General features: G+C 44.7%; 1 protein-coding gene across 1 annotated transcript; it reads left to right on the forward strand.

Moving 5' to 3' along the window:
- Nucleotides 1–624: 624 nt before the first annotated feature.
- Nucleotides 625–7,862, forward strand: LOC139756352 (toll-like receptor Tollo). The gene is made up of 2 exons (XM_071675719.1): nt 625–753; nt 1,234–7,862. Exon 2 carries the CDS (start codon nt 2,383–2,385, stop codon nt 6,619–6,621), a length of 4,239 nt encoding a protein of 1,412 aa, XP_071531820.1. The 5' UTR covers nt 625–753; nt 1,234–2,382; the 3' UTR covers nt 6,622–7,862.
- The last annotated feature ends 15,328 nt before the right edge of the window (nt 7,863–23,190 follow it).

Raw genomic sequence — 23,190 nt, forward strand, 5'->3', positions numbered from 1 at the left:
GATCATCCACTCCTCTTTCCCTCTCTCCCCTCTTCTAAGCGATCTTCCATCGTATTTCATTTTCCTGTTTTACGCATATCATATTATATATATATATATATATATATATATATATATATATATATATATATATATATATATATATATATATATGGATTGAATCAAGGCATGTGAAGCGTCTGGGGTAAACCATGGAAAGCTGTGTAGGTATGTATATTTGCGTGTGTGGACGTATGTATATACACGTGTATGGGGGTGGGTTGGGCCACTTCTTTCGTCTGTTTCCTTGCGCTACCTCGCAAACGCGGGAGACAGCGACAAAGCAAAAAAAAAAAATAAATATATATATATATCGTTAATGAGATGGCCTTAATTACAGTATTCATTTTCCTGAATCGTGTCATTTAGCACGAAAAAAAAGTATGTATATCACAAGAATATATAAATGTAGTGGATCAACATCAACTAGTTGGGATTAAACCTCTGATTCCAGTCTTCTTCCGGAAGTGATGCGCATCATCCTAACCCAAGATCGTCGTCGAGAGAAAGTATGCACAACTGCCAGAAACGTTAAGAGCAATGCGCCGGCTGGCGACATCTGGCACTAGTCCATAAATATTCCGAGCGCTCCGGGTTGGCGGGTCAGTGTGTGCTGAACTGCTTGTGTGGTTGGAACACGGCGGTCCCCAGTCTCCCTCCGCCTATTCGCTTCAACTCTGTCACGAACCGCATGGTCATTCTAGGATCCGAGATGTAAAATCCAAAGACTAATTTTTTTCAACAAGTAAATGTGATGAAAAACCAACCCCCGCTCTACTGCTGTAGAGCCACTGACAGATTATAATATGAAGTGACAGAATTCATAAGAACTGTGAGAGTGAACGAAAGGACAAGTGTATCATAATCCCCAGCGTGGTGGGGAGGCATCACCTAAGGACGGATTACTGGACATAAAACAACACTGGGTGCCTGAACTCCAGTCGGCGTGGATTACACACACACACACACACACACACACACAGGACATACAGGTCTGAATATATGGACGAGAAACTATTTGGTCTGGTGATGACTGTTTCCCACGAAGCAGCGATGCTAGGTTGTGGACTTCAGAAATAAGTCATCCGTCATCCACAATTACTTGATCCAGACATTAATCTCATGAGTTATAAATAATCTAAACTTCGCGATAGTTGTCATTAAGTAAAGATAGTTTTTTTTCTTATTTTACAGCAGAAACAGTTCATTTTTTTCCATCATTAATCATATGATGAAACAAGCTCAGGACGATCATAGACTGGTACTCTGAAGATTCTAATATGTGAATTAATGTCAGACTGAGAATAAGTGAAGTCTAACCAGCGCCCGTTGGTTCGCTCTGAAGCTCTGGCCTAAGATTGCGTGTAAGATGCTCTAGTGAAATACAAGTGGTAAGACAATCTTGGGAGCGAACTGTGAGAGGAAACGCATGACGTTTGATCCCGAGAAAGTGTTGGCGTCTGTCTGTATCCGTGTGTGTTTTGGGTTGCACAGCCTCTGAGGAAACGAGCGGGAGGAACACATTATTACCGTCAGAGGGAGGCAAGACATTATGAACGACAAGATTTTGTAGTATACTCGAGGCAGGAATATCCTCTCTCTCTGCAGCATCAGGAGAAGCACCAACAACAGGAGCAGTGGCAGAGGTAGGAGCACAAGTGAGGGTGGAGGGGCGCGGCCTCCCGCCAGTGGGCATTAAGGCAGAGAAGTGAGCAGGTGTGAGCAGCGGGTGTGGGACCTGCTCCAGCTGCCCCTGGGGTTCATCCCGCTGCCGCCTCCCGCCACCACTGCCCCAGACGGCTCTGTGTGCCACCCATGTATTAGCGACGTACCATTTACCTCATGTCCTCGAGTAAGTATGTGCCGTGGTGGGGTTCGAACCACCTACCGGGGCTACCGAACATCAAAGTTACAGCACCCAAACACACCAGACCAGTCCTCGCTGGGCTGTAACTTTGACGTTCAGTAGCCCCGGTACAGGTGGTTCGGATCCTACCACGGCATATATTCGAGGACATGTAGTAATTCTCACAATTTGTTCTCGAATAAGGAAAATACCGAGATAAGCAATTACCACAACCTCCATCAGAAGTGAACAGCACACGGGATCTATACCTCTGTCACGTGCTCCCCATCCCTGGCCCGTCTTGACGTACCTGCCACGCGCGCCACGCACTTGATACGTGCGTATTCACGCATCTGAACCCGTGTTCCGCATTACCCGACACGTTTCAGTCCTTTAGGCCTTTACGAGTGTCTGATACTTGTGATTGATCGGTCAGGGGGGTTGGGCTAGCAGGCAGACGGGTCACTGGACCATTTTGAACACGTTATGGACTCTTGATGAGGCAGCGTGTGCACCTGCCTCCCCGCACACCTGTCGTAGTGACACCTGCCACACCCGCCGCTCTGACACGTGTATGTGCTATCATGTTACTGGTACTGTTGGTGCTGGTTGGGTGCGTGGGCGGCCGGCCTCCAGAGTGTGAGTGGAAACTGGAGAACGCCGGAGTAACAGCTGGAGACAGCCAGCAAGTCCGCACCAGCTGCCACGTGCGGACGCTGAACGGGGCACTGCTGTCGGAGAGCAGCGGCAATACATCGCTGTCAGCACTGGCCCACGCCATCCATGTCACGGTGCTCACGCTGCACTGCGCCAGGCAGGTGGTCTTCGAGTCGGAGGTCACAGCAGGGATGTTCTCCGTCTTCCCCAGGCTGGAAGACCTGCAGATCCTGGGTTGTAAGGTGACAGAGCTCCCCCCACATGCCTTGGCGGGCCTCCAGCACCTGCGGCGGTTCACGCTACGGGCACATCACCAGGACTGGCCTGGGGCATCCTTAGCGATCCACTCCAACGCTCTGATTGACATGGGTCGTCTAGAATCCCTTGACCTGGCTCACAACGCCCTGTGGTCCCTCCCGCCAACCGTGTTGTGCCACCTGCCGTCACTCACCACCCTTAACCTGACGCACAACCGCCTGCATCACCTACCTGAACTGGGATTGGGTGCCCGGCAGCCGTCGGAGGAAAACATCTTGCCTCCAGAGTGCTCGTTACCATTGCAACACCTCAATCTCTCGTACAACCAGGTTGCTGAGGTTCCCGAGAGAGCCTTCAGTAGTGCCAGGGACCTTCAAACTCTCTCAATCAGACACAACCGTCTCGCGCACCTCTCCGACTGGGCCTTCGGCGGTTTATTCCAACTCAGGCATTTAGATCTCTCGCACAACCGGTTAGTGGCTGTGCCAAGGTCTGCTTTAACTGACTTGCGTGAGTTGAGAGAGCTCTATATTGCAAACAACTCTCTAGGTGTCCTACCTCCAGCAGCCTTCAGTAGTTTGGGCCAGCTGCTGACACTAGACTTGAGCCACAACCAACTGGATTTAGGACCTAGTAATGAGGAACCTTTCAACGGCCTTATTCGTCTAGTGGTTTTGGACGTGTCGCACAACCTTCTGGTACACCTGGGCCCAGATACCTTCAAGAACCTGTACTCCCTCCAGGTACTGCGTCTTGCCCATAATCAATTAGGTCACCTCTCCGACGCCACTTTCTCTGGTCTGGCGAACTTGCATACCTTAGATATGATGCACAACCAGCTGACGACACTTTCCGGCCGAGCTCTTCAAGGTCTCTCTGTCTTGACACATCTGTCACTCGACCACAATCGTTTAGAAACCGTGCATAAAGCAGCATTTGACAACTGCTCCTCCTTATACCATTTGAGTCTCGCCCATAATGAACTGACTGTCCTGCCAGAGGCTGTGACTCGGGCTCCACTTCTGAGAACACTTGACATGAGCAATAATCAAATCTCTTACCTTGAAGAAGGCGTCCTACAAGGCCTAGCACATCTACAAGAACTACGTCTGGCCCACAACGCTTTGACTAACTTGAGTAAAGCGTCCTTTTCTCAAGCCCCATCTCTCAGCTTCCTTGACCTTTCCCGAAACTCCCTCACAGAAATTGAATATGGAGCGCTAGAGTCGACGCCGAAATTGATGGGTCTTAACCTCCACCACAACTACTTAGGAGACATCAACGGCCTCGTGACCTTCCTGCAGAACCTCACTTGGGTCAATGTCTCTCACAACAGCATCACTTGGTTCGACTATGCCCTTATCTCTAAGAATCTTGAATGGATAGACCTTAGTTACAACCAGTTAACTAAATTAGATAACTTTTACGAAGTTCAGAAAACTCTCGGACTTCAGGTGCTTTACGCCACTCACAATAACATCTCTGACATCAACGCAGCAGTTGTTCCAGACGGTATAAAGGAGCTTCACCTGCAACATAACGCTATTTCTTACGTGGCCTCCAACACCTTCCTGGATAAGGCCAGCATATCCCTCATTGATATGCGCTACAACATTTTGACGATTCTAGAGGAGGCAGCGTTGAGGCTATCCCCCAGGCACACCCCTCCACCCCTTTTGCTGCTTTCTCATAACCCTCTTCAGTGTGACTGTGCCGCAGATTGGCTGTTGCGGGCTGCTGGGGCGGGTCTAGGGGGTTCCTTGGGCGGGGCATCCATCCTACCACACCTGGGAGATGTAGGAGCCGTCCAGTGCCGCTTACCGGGACTGTGGCACGAAGCTGTGGTGCCCTTGATAACCGTACAACCACAACAGTTTCTCTGTACGTACCGCCGCCACTGCTTCACGCTGTGCCACTGTTGTGACTTTGACGCGTGTGACTGTGAGCAGACTTGCCCCAGGAATTGTACCTGCTACCACGACCACACGTGGACACACAACGTGGTAGATTGTGGTGGTGGCTGGTCCCGTATGCCCTCTGGAGTGCCAATGGACGTCACGGAAGCTTTCATTGATGGCAATACCATGGGTGCTTTGACTTCCCATGCCCTCATTGGAAGAAAGAACCTGAGGGTTCTTCACCTCAACCACTCTGAGATCACCGCTATCCAGAACCGCACCTTCAATGGGCTCAAGAACTTGCAGGTATTGCGGCTCGACCACAACCAGCTGGAGGCTTTACATGGTTACGAGTTCGTGGATCTGCGTGACCTCCGCGAACTGTACCTCCAAAACAACTACCTCAAACACCTGAGCAACATCTCCTTCTCTCCCCTACGAGCGATAGAACTCCTGCGACTGGACAACAACTTCCTGACGACCTTCCCCGTGTGGAACCTCGCACTGAACCCCTTCCTGCTTGAGATAAGCCTCTACCACAACCCCTGGAGCTGTGAGTGTAGTTACTTAGCAAACCTCAGAGCTTGGCTGGAGGCAAATCGCATCAAAGCAACCAATGCTAGTCTAATACGCTGCCAGCATAATGACACCGGCAACATAGGACCTCCTGTCCTCTCCGACACGCCCTTAAGATGTGACCACTACGTGACCACAACCCGAATCAATAACCTTGTCATTCATGACTACGTAATGTTGCTGCTCATAACTGCAGCGCTTCTGCTCCTGCTACTGGCAGCGGCCGTCATGGTGGTGGCAAACCGACGCCGCCTCCGACTGTGGGCAGTCAGCCGCTATGGCAAGCGGCTTTTTGAGAAATCTTCTGCTTATGTTGAAGAGCGAGAAAAGCTCTTTGACGCGTTCGTCACCCACAGTGCCAAAGACTCAGCGTGGGTGTGTGGACTGATGGCTCCCGAACTGGAGGCGTCCGGCTACCGGCTGTGTGTGGTTCACCGGGACTGCACGGCTCCCTCAGCCCCTGTGTCTAGCCAAGCTATCGCTGAGAGCATCGCCTGCAGTCGTCGCGTGGTGCTGGTAATATCCAGAGGCCTTGTGGACGCCGAGTGGTGCCGCTACGACTTCAAGAGTGCCCACGTCGATGCTCTACGGGGGCTGCGACGCAAGAACATCCTCGTTGTCATGCTGGAAGACGTGCCAAGATCAGAACTTGACCCTGAACTGGCCGCCATCACTCGTACAGCTGGCACCACTCTTCATCCACGCGACCCACGGTTCTGGGAGAAGTTACGGCGAGCGATGCCCTCACTGCGACCAAGACTGCATTCCGGTCTTTTCGCAGCTCTTAGCAGGAAGGCAGCGAGTCGACCGCTCGTGGCTTCCGAACATCAGAACGGTCCATCTTGGCCGTTACCGGAAACCAAGACACTGGGTCACAACGCTACAAAATCCCTGACAGTCAACCCGTACTGGGAGACGGCCATGGGCAACAATGTAAGAGAGGTGGCGTGGGCCTCTAAGGGGGAAGCAGATCTCGGAGAGCCCCCCTGGTTGCACAGCCCGACCAAACCTCCGTCCCCAGCTCCGGTTAATGAGACAAGAGATGGTGGGTCGTCGCCCTTGGGTTCTTGTAGCGCCCCGGACCACACGTACATGAGTGTGAGCGAATGCTGGGAGTACAGAGGTTCACCGCTCCCAGTCAGTACCTTCTCCACACTGGCCGGGACCAACTCCCAAGCCAGTGATAGTCCGTCTTTTGGTGGAAGAGGGGCGGGAGGGGGCGGTGCTCGGCCCTCAGTCCCGCTCATGTTCCGTCGAGATGCCCCCGACTACCTCACCCGTAGCTGGATCTTCCACCCGACCCTTAACGAGCAACCTCCTCCCCCTGGGCAGACCTACTTCGTCTAGTGCCCACCCGCCCGCACCTATTACCTCCCTATATGCCTCTGCTCATAACCCATGCCCTCCCCGCCAGCCCATTGAGCTTAGCTGCAACTCGTCCGTATCATGTCCCTGCAGCTAGTGTAGCACGCTCGCCTAGCCAACTCATAGCTCTGCTGCCACCCCTTCCTTCGGGATTTCCTGTTCAGGCAACCTTCATTTCAAGAGTCCCTTGGCGTTTCCCCCAAGCTCGGACAATACCCTTGGCACTCGTGTCCATTACCCATTCACCCTGACCAACCAACCCCCCTTCCCAGTCTATCTTCCATGTCCTCAACACCTCACGCGAGGGATTGGCCCGCACACATTCCGCCCACACCCATAGTCTACCACGCCCATAGCCGCCCCTGGTGTCGCCGTTACGCCCGCCCGGTCGACACCTGGAGCGACGGTGGAGCACACAGCTGTGATGCCGAGCTTACAACTCGGCCCGTCAGTGCTTAATGAACTATTTTGGACACTGCAGGTAGCCAGTAGACAGACACAGAGTTCTCTCAGCTGTTGTGGAAGTGTCACCAAAGTGAATATTTGTAGATAGCAATACGAGGAAATCTGTGTAGTTCTGAGGTATCAGTATATAAGCCTAGCCAAATGCTATATCATCATCCAGCACGTCGTACGTACAGCCCCGCGCCCAGTGCCACACTGGCGGCCGACGCTGTTGCCGTGTTCGGACTCTTGCCACGCCTGAGCAGCATGGCAACATCCACGCCAGCTTGGGAGTTGCAGTTTAGTGATATACACGTCAAAAAAAAAAAGTGCCAAGGGACGCGCTGTGCATGAACAAGATTCTTCATTTCCTATTTTTTTCTTTTCGACAGACGAACTTGCCAAAAATGTATCGGGAGTCTGCTTGCTAGACGACGGAATTTCATCAGCTTATGTTCTTTTGTCCTGCCCGAGTTCAGGGCGGGGCCTCCCTCTCCTACTCGCTACGCTCTGATGCAGGTTTGCCAAACGTAAGAGGAAGGAGAGGAGGAACCTGAGGAACTCCTGCTATGTATATCTCATTGGATCTTCCACATTTTTTTACTCTACATATAATGATAACTTTCACTTTGGACTTGAACGATTACAGGCCCATGAACTGATGACTTTTTATTTTTCAGACCACTACTGGTTTTATTGTGTCTGTGTGTAGGCCTGTGTGAGCAAACATATATATTTATATATACACTTATACACACACACACACACACACACACACACACACATATGTAAAACATACAAACCTCTAACAGCCAGGCTCGAACCCGGGACCTTATGCGTGGTAGGCGGGAGCGCTGCCTCTAGGGACGTAGCTACAGCGCTCCCGCCTACCACACACAAGGTCCCGGGTTCGAGCCTGGCTGTTAGAGGTCTGTATGTTCTATGGAAGCGCGCGTTCTCATGCACGCACACATATATATACAAACATGTTAACTCACGGGAAAACAAATTGACAGAACTTACAATATATATATATATATATATATATATATATATATATATATATATATATATATATATATATATATATATATACATATACATATAACACAAACACCGGGTAACTACAGCGTGACGAGCTTTAGTTCCTTACCTTATCACATTAAGAGGGACCTTCTCAGCCACTGGGGATATTCCACATCAGTTGGGTCACTGAGAACGGTCGCCGGTCAGTCAGTAATCTGCAGAGATTTACATCCGTATTCCTGATTGGCACTCACACTCAGCCTTCGCTTGGGAAGTGGGGCCACGGCCTCCGAGCTGGATGATTAATGGGAAATCATCTTTGCTTGATCACGACGGTCTGACACCTAAGGCAGGACAGTACGAACTTTAAGCACGACAAAACGACCCTTGGGTACGACGACGTGTCTTCTCACCCGACCCAAGGACGACAAAAACGACCCTTGGGTATGACGAGAATGTCCTCTACTAAAACCTGCCAAAAGAGGCCGGTCCATCTATCTACCAAAAAGGGTCGTTCCAGTCGTGCTCAAGAGTCGTACCGTCGTGCTCACGGAACGCACCGACGTGCTCAAGAGATTAATGAAGCCTAGACTCAGATGTTTATATATTTGATGATTAATCTGACTATTTTCTCCGCCTTAAACAGAATGTTTTATTTTTGGGGGAGGGCACATCTTTAGCACACTGGAGTGTGTAGTAAGACAAGCAACACCACCACCACATCCCCCTCCCATAAGCCAGAAAAAGGAGCGGCCATCTTCCACCTTGGGGAACGCTGAGTTTGAGTATCTTTTTACTAAATATGGTCATTTATTTTTTTGTACTACCAGGGTGTCTATCGACCACGAAACGTCTGTCTATATTATACTGTTGAAGGTGGGCGAGCGTTGGTGGCAACTGTTGTAAGCCAACCCGTCCACATCCTTGTTTGTATAGTTACGTATGATATGTATGAGTTTCAAATCTAATGTGTATAATTCACAACACTAAGAGTTGGTGTGTATGATTTTGCAAGGTGGAGCATACACTATGTTGAGGACTTTAGTTGTACAGTTTTGTGTAGTGACTCACAATTTATATACTAAAACTTATTATACATGTATATAGCTCAAGTTCTCTCATCAGTAAACGAAACTATACTCAACATGAAAAGATCTTTTTCTGTTCTGGTTTGTAGGAAAAAAAAATTATTTTCTTACACTGACTTTTGTTGACTTGTTAACCAGACTCTGCTGTGTTGTAACTAAGTTGGTTAAGCTCTGCCACAACCCCTAAGACATTTGGTGTTTCAATTCCCTCAGCTATTATAATGTTCATATATATATATATATATATATATATATATATATATATATATATATATATATATATATATATATATATATATATATTCTCATCTTTCAAACCAAGCATTAGACTGATTCACTATGTCAGTCGACGGCTCCCGAGCAATCTCTTCCAATCATTAACCCACCACGTACTCTCTATGTTCGTCAACATCTTCCACTGCCTTCCCTCTTCTTCTAAGCAAGCTCTTTATACCAGGACGTCCTGCGGATCCTCTTATTTTAGGGGGTTCGATCCAAAATGCTTCATGGCACGTTTAGTGTTTTCCATTCTCTATACAGGATCATACCACCTTAACTTGTTCTTTTCATTTATTTCTTATACAGATGTAACGCTGGAATCCTTTCTTTTTTTTTTTTTTTGGTGTTTTTTACCTTATCCAATTATATCAATATTTCTGATTACCCATAGTGCTCTAATATCGGCAGCCTGGATCCGTGAACTTGTTCTGGTGGTGAGTGACCATGCATCTGATCCGATTACTAAAATCGGTATGAAAATAGTGGCTCATATAGTCAGTGTATATTTCAATGGTGCATCTATATCTTTAAGTTTGGGGTATAACATCCTGCTCTGTTTCTGGTTATATTCATCGGTTCTGTTATATTTCTTTATTAATTTTCATACCGCGTCTTTTGAAATAATCTGACCACCTCCCCATTGCATCTTCTAGTTTCATCCGATTTTAAATGCTACGTCATCAGCACATGTTTACGTTACCTCTTTATCTTTTCTTATTTAATATATTTTCTCGCAGACATTTATCCATATATATATATATAAATATATATATATATATATATATATATATATTTTTTTTTTCTTTTTTTTGCTTTGTCGCTGTCTCCCGCGTTTGCGAGGTAGCGCAAGGAAACAGACGAAAGAAATGGCCCAACCCACCCCCACACACATGTAATACATACGTCCACACACGCAAATATACATACCTACACAGCTTTCCATGGTTTACCCGAGACGCTTCACATGCCCTGAATTAATCCACTGACAGCACGTCAACCCCGGTATACCACATCGATCCAATTCACTATATTCCTTGCCCTCCTTTCACCCTCCTGCATGTTCAGGCCCCGATCACACAAAATCTTTTTCACTCCATCTTTCCACCTCCAATTTGGTCTCCCACTTCTCCTCGTTCCCTCCACCTCCGACACATATATCCTCTTGGTCGATCTTTCCTCACTCATTCTCTCCATGTGCCCAAACCATTTCAAAACACCCTCTTCTGCTCTCTCAACCACGCTCTTTTTATTTACACACATCTCTCTTACACTTACGTTACTTACTCGCTCAAACCACCTCACACCACACATTGTCCTCAAACATCTCATTTCCAGCACATCCATCCTCCTGCGCACAACTCTATCCATGGCCCAAGCCTCGCAACCATACAACATTGTTGGAACCACTATTCCTTCAAACATACCCATTTTTGCTTTCCGAGATAATGTTCTCGACTTCCACACATTCTTCAAGGCTCCCAGGATTTTCGCCCCCTCCCCCATCCTATGATCCACTTCCGCTTCTATGGTTCCATCCGCTGCCAGATCCACTCCCAGATATCTAAAACACTTTACTTCCTCCAGTTTTTCTCCATTCAAACTTACCTCCCAAGTGACTTGACCCTCAACCCTACTGTACCTAATAACCTTGCTCTTATTCACATTTACTCTTAACTTTCTTCTTTCACACACTTTACCAAACTCAGACACCAGCTTCTGCAGTTTCTCACATGAATCAGCCACCAGCGCTGTATCATCAGCGAACAACAACTGACTCACTTCCCAAGCTCTCTCATCCCCAACAGACTTCATACTTGCCCCTCTTTCCAAAACTCTTGCATTCACCTCCCTAACAACCCCATCCATAAACAAATTAAACAACCATGGAGACATCACACACCCCTGCCGCAAACCTACATTCACTGAGAACCAATCACTTTCCTCTCTTCCTACACGTACACATGCCTTACATCCTCGATAAAAACTTTTCACTGCTTCTAACAACTTGCCTCCCACACCATATATTCTTAATACCTTCCACAGAGCATCTCTATCAACTCTATCTTATGCCTTCTCCAGATCCATAAATGCTACATACAAATCCATTTGCTTTTCTAAGTATTTCTCACATACATTCTTCAAAGCAAACACCTGATCCACACATCCTCTACCACTTCTGAAACCACACCGCTCTTCCCCAATCTGATGCTCTGTACATGCCTTCACCCTCGCAATCAATACCCTCCCATATAATTTACCAGGAATACTCAACACACTTATACCTCTGTAATTTGAGCACTCACTCTTATCCCCTTTGCCTTTGTACAATGGCACTATGCACGCATTCCGCCAATCCTCAGGCACCTCACCATGAGTCATACATAAATTAAATAACCTTACCAACCAGTCAATAATACAGTCACCCCCTTTTTTAATAAATTCCACTGCAATACCATCACCTGCTGCCTTGCCGGCTTTCATATTCCCTCAAAGGTCCAGTCCTCTGTTCTTAGCGCTACCTCGCTAATGCGGGAAATGGCGAATAGTATAAATATATATATATATATATATATATATATATATATATATATATATATATATATATATATATACACACACATGTATATATATACATATTTATATATATATATATATATATATATATATATATATATATATATATATATATATATATATATATGTATATATAATTGATAAAAGAGGGGACAGTACTAATCCCTGTCTAATTCCGGTTTTTACTTGGAACCAATCATTCTCACTCTCCCTATTCTTATCTCTGCAGTTACAAGTGATGATATACATATACTTGTTTGTACTCTCATTAATCTCATTTCTGTTTCATAGTGATGGTCTTCCATATGCCTCCAACAGTTTGTTTCCATCAAATCTATGAAAAGTTTCTCCCTAAAACTTCGAAAGCCCAACACCTTTTCTTGTATCTTCTCAATATTTTTGAATATGATTTTCAAAGTTATAATGTATATATACATACATACATATATATATATATATATATATATATATATATATATATATATATATATATATATATATATATATAAAATGAATAGTTTACCACTAGCATTACATATAATGCTTGTATATACGTCTTGTATATATTTCCTGTGATTTCTTCCAACACAGAAATTTCACCGAGTGATTCTCTGTTTTCTATTGAAACTGTTAACATGGGTTATCAAGAGAACATCAGGATCTAGTCTTATTCATTTGAGAATCAGTGTCACTGATGTTTATAACATGATCTTGTCATTAATAATGTGATGTCCTGAATATGTTTACCAGCATCTGATAAATTGGCTTTGGTTTAAATTCAGTGAACAAAGGAATCTTCCATTATCTCCTTTTTGTCATTTAGTCCCAGTGGTATCTTAGATCCTTTCTGATAATGTAGAAGTCATTTAAATCATTGATGATATGGATCTGAATTTCTCTTCATTGCAATTCTCACCTTCTCTTCAATGCCCTTGTTGCATATATAATGACAAGCTGTCTTCATCATGGACGCACAGACCAATTTGTACTTATTTCATGCGACACAAACTTTTCGCAATTGATTTTCTTTTTTCACAGAATTTTAATTTCTTCAAATTTATTTGGTTACATATCTAATTTCTGTCACTGACTGTACTGGCAGAAATTAATCCTATGCCCTGATCGAGTAGTTTTATAAAAGCCACTCTGTAACTATGCCAATTTCAGGAAACTTAAATGTAAGTATAAATTATGATTTCTTTATTTTCTTTTTGTTATCATAGCATTGTAATAGCTGTATGGGGAACTGTAAATCTTAAATCGTAATTTTGTTAATACACAGTTAAAATGCATTCTGTATATATATATATACATACATACATGCATGTTTGCAATGGTACTGAAATGTATGTTTATTTTGGTATCGTAAGTAACATCAATGTTTGTTATCCAGAGAAAATACTACCAATGGTTATTCCTGCATTTTTGCAATGATCATGTTACTGTTACGATGAATATGTGAGATCAGATCTGATTTGAACGAAGCTTTCTTGGACGGTGGTCACCCTGATAATGTTGTGATATGCTCTCCCAGTCTTGTCCGTCTATTGTCAATAAAGATCGTTCATGTGCTCGTCGTATCATTTAACCTAAGGGAAGGGGATGTCTCGACCTAAAATAAACAATGAAAACAACAAAAAAGAAGGGTTTAATCTTTGCTATGAAAACGGAAGATGTGTATTCAATGACCAAAAATATCAAGACGTATCAGCTGGTTACATATGTCTTAACAACTGTAGTTTCATAATGATTTAATTATTTCAGTGTATGGACTATGTAAATGTCTTTTTAGTACTGTAGAAGCAGAGTCCAAAGTTGATTTTCACGGCTGGAACAAATTAGGGAAAAATACAGATTTCTTAAAAGAAAATTTTTTTTTCCCTATAACAAACAATGAAGGCGTAACGCACCGTGCCACAAACACTACATGATGGAACGAACTGAAATGAACCAGCATCGTGACACGATCATGGTAAAAACACACACTAGGAAAAAAAAAAAAAAAGTACATTTTTATCAAATAGCCAAAAAGTAAGCCTTTTATGTAATCACTATTTTTTTGCGTGTTGATAATTTCCACAAGTTATACCAACAGTGGTATGTAGGACTCCTCAGGTGACACAAGGTTTAAATGTGGAGCGAGCACCGCGCTCAACACCCAGGTCGGTTCTAGAAGCTGCTGACCGAATTCTTAACGGTTTTATTGTGGCCGTTGGCAGCTCAAGCGGGCGGACTGGCCAGGGGAGGTTGTCGTGGCCTTCCTTTACCTTGTTATGTTTTCCTTTCATAAAAAGGTAAGGCAAGGCCCAACCCCGTTTTCCATAGCCCTTGCGGAATTTTGTGCGTTATTTTGAAATTAGATCCACGACAATTATACAAAAAGGACACAACCCTCATATATATATATATATATATATATATATATATATATATATATATATATATATATATATATATATTAGATATGAGTCCCGTGGACTCAGAAATATACGTGATCACGCGCAAAATTGTGATCCTTTCCAATATATATATATATATATATATATATATATATATATATATATATATATATATATATATATATATATATATATATTCTTTCTTTCAAACTATTCGTCATTTCCCGCGTTAGCAAGGTAGCGCTAAGAACAGAGGACTGGGCCTCTGAGGGAATATCCTCACCTGGCCCCCTTCTCTGTTCCTTCTTTTGGAAAATTAAAAAAAAAAAAAAACAAGGGAGGATTTCCAGCCCCCCGCTCCCTCCCCTTGTAGTCGCCTTCTACGACACGCAGGGAATACGTGGGAAGTATTCTTTCTCCCCTCTCCCCAGGGATAATATATATATATATATATATATATATATATATATATATATATATATATATATATATATATATATATATATATTGGAAAGGATCACAATTTTGCGCGTGATCAAGTTATTCCTATGAGACCACGGGGAAAATGAAACACGATAAGTTCCTAAGTGCACTTTCGTGTAATAATCACATCATCAGGGGAGACACAGGAGAGAAATATACCAGTCAGTTGATATACATGGAAGAGACGAAGCTAGGACGCCATTTGGTAAACATGTCATTGTCCAAAACATACAATCACATGTCTACCAAATGGCGTTCTAGCTTCGTTTCTTCGATGTATATCAACTGACTGATGATGTGATTATTACACGAAAGTGCACTTGGGAACTTATCGTGTTTCATTTTCCCCGTGGACTCATAGGAATATATATAATAAGTCAATTCTATTTTCATGGCCAAATCACATAACAAGAGTATAAGTATGCTACATCTGAATATATTTCTATAACCAACTGAACCTCCAAGAAGAGAGAAAATATTTTTCGGAAAGTCTTGCGCGATGGTTCCGGAAGAAGACAAAAAAAAAAAAAATCTAATAAATCAAAGGACGAAGTGAAAACTTTTTTCAGCATTGCCAAGTCCTAAAGATCAAAGGAGGAAACGTCTCTGAAATCTAATTCTCCTTCCATAAAAGTTAGGATGGAGGAGGAAAAAAAAAAAAATATTACATACATGATAAAGAAATGAGAAATCTAAATATTCAATGGTAAAGACTTACTTTATGATTTGTTAGTCTCAATGATCCATAAACTACGTAAATAATCTTGTGAAGGAATATAGCATTCAAAATGGTGTCAGTCAAACTTCACCTGCCTTATTTTGGTACATGAATACTTTTGCCTTCTCCCCAACGCTCTGCATGTGTGTCGGGGACACAGTTCTGCAAGACGGACAGCTGATGGGTCGCCAGTGTCTCGAGGGCATCAGCCAACGTGGGTCATATACCCAGGACGAGCGACAGAGATGGGTAGTTGCTTTTGTTATCACATTATAGGTAGGACTAACACCATGTCCTTCTGCTCAGAGAGAAAGGGGGCAGAGGGGAAGACCCCCAACCCTACCCAGGGCTATGTACTCTCTCTCTCTCTCTCTCTCTCTCTCTCTCTCTCTCTCTCTCTCTCTCTAGTGCTGTCCTATTCTCACCTCATCCACTCACATTAGGATCCTAAACAAAGATTAAATTTCATGGACAGATAAACTAAACAGGGACCAACAAGTCCATTTGTTCTCTAGTCTTCTCCAGTGTACTCGTAAGTCCCCTCTCTCTCTCTCTCTCTCTCTCTCTCTCTCTCTCTCTCTCTCTCTCTCTCTCTCTCTCTCTCTCCCCCTTCCCTAACTCGACCTCTCGGTATCAATCAAATAAGTGGGAATACGTCAACATGGAGTCCAAGTCTGTTGTTACTAACACCCATTACTACGTTACTGAGAACGATGTACACTGACAGAGACGAAATCTGTAACACGTCTGTCAGATTCCGCGTCACACTGATGGCATAACGCGTCACACTAATGGCATAACGCGTCACTCTGATAACACAAGTAGCTTGTGTCTCTCTCTCTCAGGTGATGTTGCTGTTACAAACATCTTCTATGTCTCGACAGAGCGCACACGCAAACACATATTTCAAGATTGACCTTTTGAACACGACGGTACGACCTCCAAGCACGACGCTACGACCCATGATCACGAAGGCACAAGCCATATGTATTACAGTACGACCTATGAACGTGACGGGGGGACTAGAGTGCGACGGTGGCGCGACTTCTTCGTTAAGGGTAAGCGTCGTCCTCGAGAGCTTAAGAAGGAAAATCGAATAATAATCTCTCTCTCAGTAATGCACAGGTGGGTACACACACACACACACACACACACACACACACACACACACGGCCCCGTTCTAATGTATCAACGTGATTTTTATAAACTTTGTCAGTTGAGAGCAGGAGGGACACAGAACATTCATATCGAACTGAGTCAAACATGGCTACGTCAGTCCTAAGGCAGCGAAGGTAAATGAAACCAGATCAAAAGACAAGGAATAGATAGATAAGAACACAAAAGCAATGACTAGTAAGTGAAAGACAAAAAATATTAGTATTAAGATAGCATAGGAATGGAAAATAAAGCAAAACTATGACAAAAAAAAAAAGATAAAAGTTCTTGATAAGAGAACTTCATAGACTAGCTACCGATGGAGACAAAAGTAAAGACAAATAACAACAATGAGAGTGTTACAACGAAGTAACTAAGCATCTCTCGAGTCAATACACGGGAGGAAAACGTGCGCTGGTGTTGGAGGAGGGAGAGACGAGGGGAGGGGAGGAGAGATAGGATGGGAATATGGAGGAGAGAGAGAGAGAGAGAGAGAGAGAGAGAGAGAGAGAGAGAGAGAGAGAGAGAGAGAGAGAGAGAGGCTACAAGACAACCCAAGATTAAAAAGCTTCAGTAACGCCCTCATGTTATGATTCTTACACACACACACACACACACACACACAGGCTAAAGTACGAACATTACAACACTCTGTTTACGCTTTTGTTGAAACCATCAACCATATGTTGGTCTTATTTTAAGAAATGCCACTTCCATGGTTCCCGAAATAGGGTAACGACGCGAGCGAGATAGCTGCACCTGCGTGTTTGTTTGATGTCATCAGTTTTCACTCCAGCCAATGACGCCTCAGCCAGTCGTCATGAGTAAACTCCCCACCTCTCTCATAACAAGGCTGATACTTACTGCATGACGTCATGATAGCATAGATGAGACACTCTACAGAGTACAACAAGGTTGAGTACTCTACGTGATATATAAAATGGCTGTGACACATGATATACATGGCTGCGACACTACATTTAACATGGCTGAGAAACTCTAAATGATATATAACATAGCAGACACAGTCTACAGAATATTTAGCATGGCTAACATAATATGTAGCACGACTAAGACACTACATAGAGTAACATAGCTGAGACACTACATAATACATAACACTATTGGGACACTACATAATGTATAATAGAGCCGGGGCATTCTACATAATTAAGCATAGCTAAGGCACTCTACATAACACAACATGACTAAGACACCCTACATGAAATACAACATAGATAAGACACCCGACATTTTATATAACATAGATAAGACACTATATCTCGAGGGGAGGCGAGATCTAGTTAAGTTTAATGCCTCCAAGACCCAGTTTCTGCCCAACTCTCTTTCGAAAATTCGTCACAATTTCCCTCTCTCCTTCCACGGTTCTGTAATTCCACTTAGTATTACTGCATCATCCACTCTTTCTTGGTAACCCCACATTACGGAAATAGCTAAGTCTGCCTCTAAGACACCTAGAGTCCTGTTCAGATGTCGAAATTTCTTTTCTTCCGAACATTTGCTCCGTTTGTACAAATGACTGATCCGTTCTTGTAAGGAGAACTGCTCTCACATCTAGGGTGGTTCTAGCTCTGTGTCTTTACTTGACACAGTTGAATCGAAAGTGGTCCAACTTATCAACTCTCCAAGGCTAACTTAAGACCTTGACCCACTTGCCCTAAGCCGCGATGTTGGTTCACGTTCCCTACTCTATAGGTATTACTTCGGCCTTTGCTACCGAGAGCTGGCTGCCTCTGTGTGCCCCCACCACTAACTAGACCACGCAATACACGGCAAGCTGCTGCGTCACATGATTACTGTGTGTGGCCGTTGGCAAACTCAAGCGTTGGCCGTTTTGATTGCATGTTTCTTCCCTTACACCTCCAGGTTTTGCAACTCTCCATCGTCTCACGTCTTTCCCAATAACTGTGACCTGGCACATTGTAAAAGACAGTTTTTTTTTCACTTCAGCCAAAATTCGTAAATACTTTCCCTATCTCTACTTTTCTCAGTGAATTTACAATCTCTCTCTCTATTTCAGTTAAGACCCGGTCTTGATGTGGACTTCTGTCCTTGATAAGAACATGAACAAGACATTCAACATGATAAGCTAAACATTTATTTCCATGTCCAACTTCCTTGGTATTTCCACAAACAGAACATTAGTCTTTATAATCCTCTCAATGGCTGCCCCACCAGGTTTAATTACACACTGAAAGCCAGGCTGAATAATATCGGCCGGAGGATGACAGTGGCGATGCTAGTGGTTGAAATATCGTGAAGTTAATTTATGTATTATCCTGCAAATTACTGGAACACTGTTGATGTAGCACACGAAATTCATCGCCAGGATGTTGACATTTGTTTATTGGTAACATTTGTTTGTTGGTATATTGGTATCGGATGGTACAGGACATGGGCTGAAAATGTACCTACGTGATTACTTATAATTACGTGATTACTTGTGATTACTTATATGAACGAAACGTAAGTTCAAAATATAGATACATATAAACACACGAAAGTCAATTCAAAACGTGAATATCAATGAAGAGACGAACGATAAGGTCAGCTGCAAACACCGTAATCCCTCAGCGTTGTAATAGGCAGCTGTTCATAATGAATTCTAAACACACGTCTCACAAGGCATTTACATTGTTGTCATATATATATATATTGTCAACACGTCCAGAATTTCCTTTCCCCCGGCATGCCCCAGCTGGCCGGAAGCCGAGACGGAACAATTAATCATACATGACACAAGGAATGTTGACAGCGACCTACGAGAAGGAAGGGTCGAAACGCCGGCATCGAGTGTCGGGGGAGTAGACCGGTGGTGCGGGAGTTTGGGGAGGGTGAGGCGCTAGGGGATGGAAAGACTGGGGGAAAATGCTGTGTCGGGGAAGCTCCAAGGTTGGAATGTAAGGATGAAGAGATTTAGCTGAAAGCAGTAGCACTGGAGCAGACCTGAGTGGAATTGTGAGGCTTTCAGTCTGGCTGGGGACCGGTGAGGTGAGGAGATGGTGATGATCATGGTGATGGTGGTGGGTGTAGGGTCAACTAGTAAATAGTATATTGCTGGAATCGGGTTGAGGGAGGTGATCGAATGCATGGGGTCAAGTGTGGGAAACGGTGTCCAGAGAGGAAGGATGGTTGGGGTTCCAAGGATGGAGGTGAGGAGGAAGAGAGAGGTACCAGAGTACTGTGGCCGAGCTTGGAGCAAGTGACAGTGAAGAGGATGAGTTGTGGAGGGAACGGTGGTGTTGGAGGCCACCTGGGATCACGGGTAGTGTTTGGGTTTAAGTTAGGGAGGAATGCGAGCATTAGGGTACAGCAGGGAGGGAAAAGGAATGGGATGAGTAGATGAGCGAGGACATTTTAAGATGACAGTGTGAGACAGGGAGTGATGGGGCGGTGGATTCAGAGCGGGAGAAGGGCATGTAGGTAGGGTGATGGTAGAGGGAAAACTGGTTCTGGCGAATGTAGCGCAAGATTGGTGGGTTATGGGTGGAGTGGGTGAGAGGTTGTGGGTCGAGGTGGGTGGTGACGATCTGACCTGGGAGTCTGGGTGAGTGGTGACGATCTGACCTGGGAGTCCGGGTGAGTGGTGACGATCTGACATGGGAGTCTGGGTGAGTGGTGACGATGTGACCTGGGAGTCTGGGTGAGTGGTGACGATCTGACCTGGGAGTCTGGGTGAGTGATGACGATCTGACCTGGGAGTCTGGGTGAGTGGTGACGATCTGACCTGGGAGTCTGGGTGAGTGGTGACGATCTGACCTGGGAGTCTGGGTGAGTGATGACGATGTGACCTGGGAGTCTGGGTGAGTGATGACGATGTGACCTGGGAGTCTGGGTGAGTGATGACGATGTGACCTGGGAGTCTGGGTGAGTGATGACGGTCGAGCAGGATATCCTGGGTGAGTGGTGACGGTCGAGCAGGATATCCTGGGTGAGTGGTGACGGTCGAGCAGGATATCCTGGGTGAGTGGTGACGGTCGAGCAGGATATCCTGGGTGAGTGATGACGGTCGAGCAGGATATCCTGGGTGAGTGGTGACGGTCGAGCAGGATATCCTGGGTGAGTGATGACGGTCGAGCAGGATATCCTGGGTGAGTGATGACGGTCGAGCAGGATATCCTGGGTGAGTGATGACGGTCGAGCAGGATATCCTGGGTGAGTGATGACAGGTTCAGGGTGGGGCGCTGGGTCGTGGTTTGACGGGTCGGGCTGGAATGCAGTGTGTGTGATAATGGGTAGGTGATGGAACGCGGAGCCAATAGTGACGGGTTAATATCCTGGAACCTGTGACGAGCAAAGGAGGGAAAAGTGTGGGCGAGGAGGACCTACAATACTTTACGTCCACCCAAACGGGAGAGGAGGGGAAACAAGAAGCAAATATAGGAAAAATTTCCGACACCAAAACAGCGGAAGATTTCCCCGCACTGAGGATTTAGATAAGAATTCACAATAGCCACAATGCACCGCAATAATTCATCGTATACGCAAAGTCCTCCTGGCGAAAGATGTACCACAAAGTATTGCAGATGCAAACTTTGCTCGCGAAAGTTTCAAATACCATCTTCAATGTATGACATGTAATGGCCAGAAGTTATCGTACGTAAAGATAAACTGTCTGTATTGTCAGAATAGTATGGATTCTACTGTAGGTGCATTCACACCCTTCTACTATCAGCTTTGGATAAAAAAAAAATGAAGTGACCCCGTGGCAATACACGACCTCATCATTTATGTAAATAGTCTCACGTGAAAAAAAAAAAAAATATTACATACATGATAAAGAAATGAGAAATCTAAATATTCAATGGCAAAGACATACTTTATGATTTGTTAGTCTCAATGATCCATAAACTACGTAAATAATCTTGTGAAGGAATATAGCATTCAAAATGGTGTCAGTCAAACTTCACCTGCCTTATTTTGGTACATGAATACTTTTGCCTTCTCCCCAACGCTCTGCATGTGTGTCGGGGACACAGTTCTGCAAGACGGACAGCTGATGGGTCGCCAGTGTCTCGAGGGCATCAGCCAACGTGGGTCATATACCCAGGACGAGCGACAGAGATGGGTAGTTGCTTTTGTTATCACATTATAGGTAGGACTAACACCATGTCCTTCTGCTCAGAGAGAAAGGGGGCAGAGGGGAAGACCCCCAACCCTACCCAGGTCTATGTACTCTCTCTCTCTCTCTCTCTCTCTCTCTCTCTCTCTCTCTCTCTCTCTCTCTCTCTCTCTCTAGTGCTGTCCTATTCTCACCTCATCCACTCACATTAGGATCCTAAACAAAGATTAAATTTCATGGACAGATAAACTAAACAGGGACCAACAGGTCCATTTGTTCTCTAGTCTTCTCCAGTGTACTCGTAAGTCCCCTCTCTCTCTCTCTCTCTCTCTCTCTCTCTCTCTCTCTCTCTCTCTCTCTCTCTCTCTCTCTCCCCCTTCCCTAACTCGACCTCTCGGTATCAATCAAATAAGTGGGAATACGTCAACATGGAGTCCAAGTCTGTTGTTACTAACACCCATTACTACGTTACTGAGAACGATGTACACTGACAGAGACGAAATCTGTAACACGTCTGTCAGATTCCGCGTCACACTGATGGCATAACGCGTCACACTAATGGCATAACGCGTCACTCTGATAACACAAGTAGCTTGTGTCTCTCTCTCTCTCAGGTGATGTTGCTGTTACAAACATCTTCTATGTCTCGACAGAGCGCACACGCAAACACATATTTCAAGATTGACCTTTTGAACACGACGGTACGACCTCCAAGCACGACGCTACGACCCATAAGCACGACGCTACGACCCATGATCACGAAGGCACAAGCCATATGTATTACAGTACGACCTATGAACGTGACGGGGGGACTGGAGTGCGACGGTGGCGCGACTTCTTCGTTAAGGGTAAGCGTCGTCCTCGAGAGCTTAAGAAGGAAAATCGAATAATAATCTCTCTCTCAGTAATGCACAAGTAGGTACACACACACACACACACACACACACACACACACACACGGCCCCGTCCTAATGTATCAACTTGATTTATAAACTTTGTCAGTTGAGAGCAGGAGCGACACAGAACATTCATATCGAACTGAGTCAAACATGGCTACGTCAGTCCTAAGGCAGCGAAGGTAAATGAAACCAGATCAAAAGACAAGGAATAGATAGATAAGAACAAAAAAGCAATGACTAGTAAGTGAAAGACAAAAAATATTAGTATTAAGATAGCATAGGAATGGAAAATAAAGCAAAACTATGACAAAAAAAAGATAAAAGTTCTTGATAAGAGAACTTCATAGACTAGCTACCGATGGAGACAAAAGTAAAGACAAATAACAACAATGAGAGTGTTGCA

This window comes from Panulirus ornatus, chromosome 2 (assembly GCF_036320965.1).
Source record: "Panulirus ornatus isolate Po-2019 chromosome 2, ASM3632096v1, whole genome shotgun sequence".
NCBI lineage: Eukaryota > Metazoa > Arthropoda > Malacostraca > Decapoda > Palinuridae > Panulirus > Panulirus ornatus.

What these genes read in the sequence shown, in the direction of transcription:
- LOC139756352 (XM_071675719.1), top strand. Translation starts at nt 2,383, where the DNA reads ATGAGGCAGCGTGTGCACCTGCCTCCCCGCACACCTGTCGTAGTGACA.